Here is a 4,108-nt window from a genome sequence, read left to right as displayed (position 1 = left end):
AAGGGCAGACTCTTGCCATCCGAGTCATGTTTTCAAAGCAGACCCTGTTGGTCAGTTTCAGCATTTGAGAAGGAATTGTAGCATTGAAGCGGAATATTTGTCAAAATCGAGTTAAGAGATTGTTTTCTGTCCCAGGCAGAGCCGGGCCAACCCAGCCAGGCGCCCTAGGCAACCTGGCCGGGTACGGCGCCAGCTGAGTGCACAAAACTGCGCTCTGGTGCACATGCACGAAAGTGCGCATGAGTGCACATGCGCAAAACTTTGTGCGCACATGCGCAGAAGCGCAATTCCAAAAATATATGCGTGCCAGTCGGGGAGAGACGGGACCGGACAATGGGGTAGGGGTCGGAGCAGGTACGTGCCTGGCGCCCCCCTAGCTTTGCGCCCTAGGCACGTGCCTACTCTGCCTACCCCTAGTTCCGGCCCTGGTCGCGTGGATATTCGTTACCACCTTTAGAGACAGCTTTCGTTAGAGCCTTTAGAGAAGATAGAAGGACATTTCTGCACAAAGTAAGACCACTTGAAAAAACGTCTAAAAGTGCCTTACCTATGTTTATCACCACCTATAGTAAGCAGTATCATGAGATTAGGAGAAAAGTGCAGAAACATCTTCCCCTGTTGAATGGGGATGATAAACTACAGAGAGTGATAGAGAACGGGTGTAGATTTGTGACCCGACGGGCAAAAACATTGGGGAATATTTTGTCACCCAGTGATGTCTGTAATAGAAATAGCAGTCCCAGAACTTGGTTAAGCACAGTAGGTACATACAATTGTGGAGATACGCGTTGTATTACGAGATCTTCTGAGGTTGTGAGCAGCAGTACAACCATTAGACACAAAGTGAAAAGTTATATCAATTGTAACACCTCTTACATTATATATTTGTTAACATGTAAAAAGTGTAACGCACAGTATGTGGGGTGCACTTCCAGGAGTCTAAAAAGCCGAATACGGGAGCATATTAACAGCATTGTATCCCGTAGTTCCACCACTACAATATCTAGACATTTTTTGGAGTGCAGTAATGGTGATATTGATTTCTTAAAGATTCAGGGGATAGAGAAAATGTACCAGTCATCAAAAGGTGGTGACAAAGTATTGCAGCTGTTAAAAGCTGAAAGAGAGGAGAGCACTCAAACGCAGATTAACTGCTTGTGATTATTTATTATTCATGCTGCTTTACACGACATGTTTCGGGCAGGTGTTGCCCTTTCTCAAGTGTAAACTTACAGGTACACAGTGAACCTTTTAAACACACCCCTCACACCCATGTGATCTTCAACATCCAATCTTGGATAATTAGATACAATTAAAGGTAAAAATCGAAAAACCATTTTTTAAAAAAACTTTTAAAAAGGACTTTTCTCCATATCTTTTACTTGTGGGTTAATGTCCAATCTTATTCGTAAGTGCTGCTCTGTGCAATGTTGCCAAAAAATGATACAATTAGTATCAGCTGTGCAAAAATTCAGTTACAAAGTGTCCAATGTGCACCTGTCATTCAATAAATGCATAATATGATACAATCCACACGAAATCAACACCTGTTAAAAATACAAATACATAGTATCAAAACAACTGATAATATTCTCCATTTTAATTAGTTAAAATCTAATAGAAAACCACTTGAGGTTGTAACAAGTTACTTAGAACATTAGATTCTTACCCTACTTCTGCCGTTAATGTAGCATTTTGTTTCCTTTAAGCTTTTCGAGTTTCAAGGTCTGCAAAGTAAAAGATTCCATTAAGCAAGTTTACAAAAACGATTTTAAACTCCAAGAATCATTTAAACCGTCTGGGTGGAGTGTACCTAATTTTTTGATCAATCTCCCTTCAGTCTGTAGCAATCTGTTGACTCTATTATCTCCTCGCTTATCTATAGCTGCTTCATCAAGGACACATCAACGCAGTTGCATCAGATTGTGTTTACAAATAAAAAAATGTTTGGAAATAGAAGTATCTGTCTGTGTGTTTTCCTTGAAATTTTTAATGTTCCTTTTATGCTCTTGAATTCTCATTTTTACTTCCCTTGAGGTTTGACCTACGTACCCTAGACCGCAAGGGCATTTCAACAAGTAAACCATGTGAGTAGATTTACACGTTGCGTACACGTTTAGGTTAATTTCATATCCCTTACTAGGGTGATTAATCTTAGAGCCTTTTATTATGGACGAGCAACAATTGCAGCTCAGATAGGGATAGGTACCTTTCTTTTTCCTGCCTTGGAAAAGCGATTTCTTTTGGCGAGTGTCCGATGGGTAAAGTATATCTTTGAGACTACGACCCCTTTTGTAACAAAAACGAGGCTGCTCAGTAAATAAATGGCCAAATTGTCTGTCTGCCTGTATTAAAGGCCAGTATTTTTTAATAATATTCTCCATTTTATTACTATTAGAGTTAAACGTAGAAACAAATGCTATTTTCTGATTACTACATTCTTTCTTTTTTTGGCATAGTAATTCGCTGCGGGGGATAGTGTCAACTTCTTTCATGGCATTATTTATAGTATTTGACTCATATCCTCTTTCTTTAAATTGTTTAGTTAAACTTAATTTTACTTCGTTATATTTTGCTGTACGTGAGGTAATTCTTTTTGCACGAATAAACTGTCCTTTAGGAATTGCCTTTTTAACTTTTGGACTATGGAAGCTGCGTACATGTAACATATTGTTCTTTTCCACACTCTTTCTGTATAAATCGGTGTTTATTATCCCATTAGTTAGACTTATTGTTACATCCAAAAAATTAATTTCAGAGAAAGAATATTCATATGTGAACTTAATTGTACTATGACTCTCATTTGCTTCATCTATCATTTGCTTAAGCAATTCTACAGGGCCTGTCCACAATAACAAAATGTCATCGACAAATCTTAAATAGGCCAAAATGTGTTGGCAAAAGGGCTCTTTTTTAAGGAAAATTTTTTTCTCCAAATGATTAACAAATAGATTTGCATAAGAGGGAGCTACCGTAGCTCCCATTGACGTCCCTTGCGTTTGCCAGTAAAAATTATCTTCAAATGAGAAATAATTTTTAGTGAGAACCATATTTAGACAATCCATGATAAAGTAGATTTTTGAAGTAGATAAATTAGTATCCAGCAGCACTTCCTCTATGCAATCTAATCCTTCATTATGGGGAATGGAAGTATATAAACTCTGAATGTCAATTCCACATAGAACAGTTTCTGGTTGAAGAGTCCCCATATCATTAAGTTTACAGAGTAAGTCAGTTGTATCCCTAAGACATACATTTATTTTTAACATTTCTTCCTGTAAAAATGAATCTACAAATATTGATAAAGGTTCCAGTGCTGACCCTATACCTGAGACGATCGGTCCCCCCGGAGGATTAATAAGCGTCTTGTGTACTTTAGGTAATAAGTACAGCACTGGAACCCTTGGAAAATCCGTAGTCAAAAACTCTTTCTCTATAGCATCAATAGTTGAGTTCAGCCATGCTTCTTCAACCATATTGTCTATTTGTTTTTTAATGTCTAGGGTGGGATCACGGTCTATTTTAGCATACTGCCCTGGTGTCTCAAGTTGTCTCATTACCTCTGCATTATAGTCTATTTTATCTAGTACCACAATACTGACCCCCTTATCCGCTTTCCGAATGATGACATCATTGTTAAATTGTAGAGATTTTAATGCAGTGTACTCATTATAGCTAAGATTAGTGGCCCTGGGTAATTTAATATCCCATACTTTCTTTACCTCTGTTAACACTATATGTTCAAAAGACTGTACAGCATCATTATTTACATCTGGAATCATTTTGCTTGTTTTTTTATATTTATTAGCAGGTAGCATATTAGGGCTCTCTGCAAAATTTATCTTAAGTTTAAGTTTACGTGTAAATTTCAAAAAGTCAATCTCCCAATTTTCAGTAGGTAGCGTATGTGTGGGTACAAAGTTCAGCCCCTTATTAAGCAAAGATAGTTCACTGGCCGAAAGTTCGTGTGATGAAAGGTTAATAACCAGGTTATTTACCTTGGCAGACGTCTGTCCCTCCTCGGGTAGTGATCCCGATTGATCGGGTCCCTGGGGTTGTTGCGCTGTTTTGCTCTTCCCTCGTCTCTTTCCTCTGTGTCTATCTATCT

At 38.3% G+C, this 4,108-nt stretch overlaps 1 protein-coding gene across 1 annotated transcript; it reads right to left on the bottom strand.

The window, feature by feature from the left end:
• Positions 1-403: 403 nt before the first annotated feature.
• On the bottom strand, positions 404-3,213 carry LOC121399966. Its single transcript, XM_041582008.1, has 2 exons — positions 1,670-3,213; positions 404-1,547 (listed from the first exon to the last, which is right to left on the bottom strand). Exon 1 carries the CDS (start codon positions 3,207-3,209, stop codon positions 1,905-1,907), a length of 1,305 nt encoding a protein of 434 aa, XP_041437942.1. The 5' UTR covers positions 3,210-3,213; the 3' UTR covers positions 404-1,547; positions 1,670-1,904.
• Between the last annotated feature and the right edge of the window lie 895 nt (positions 3,214-4,108).

Source organism: Xenopus laevis, chromosome 2L (assembly GCF_017654675.1).
Source record: "Xenopus laevis strain J_2021 chromosome 2L, Xenopus_laevis_v10.1, whole genome shotgun sequence".
Lineage (NCBI taxonomy): Eukaryota > Metazoa > Chordata > Amphibia > Anura > Pipidae > Xenopus > Xenopus laevis.
This window is presented reverse-complemented; position numbering and strand designations above follow the sequence as displayed.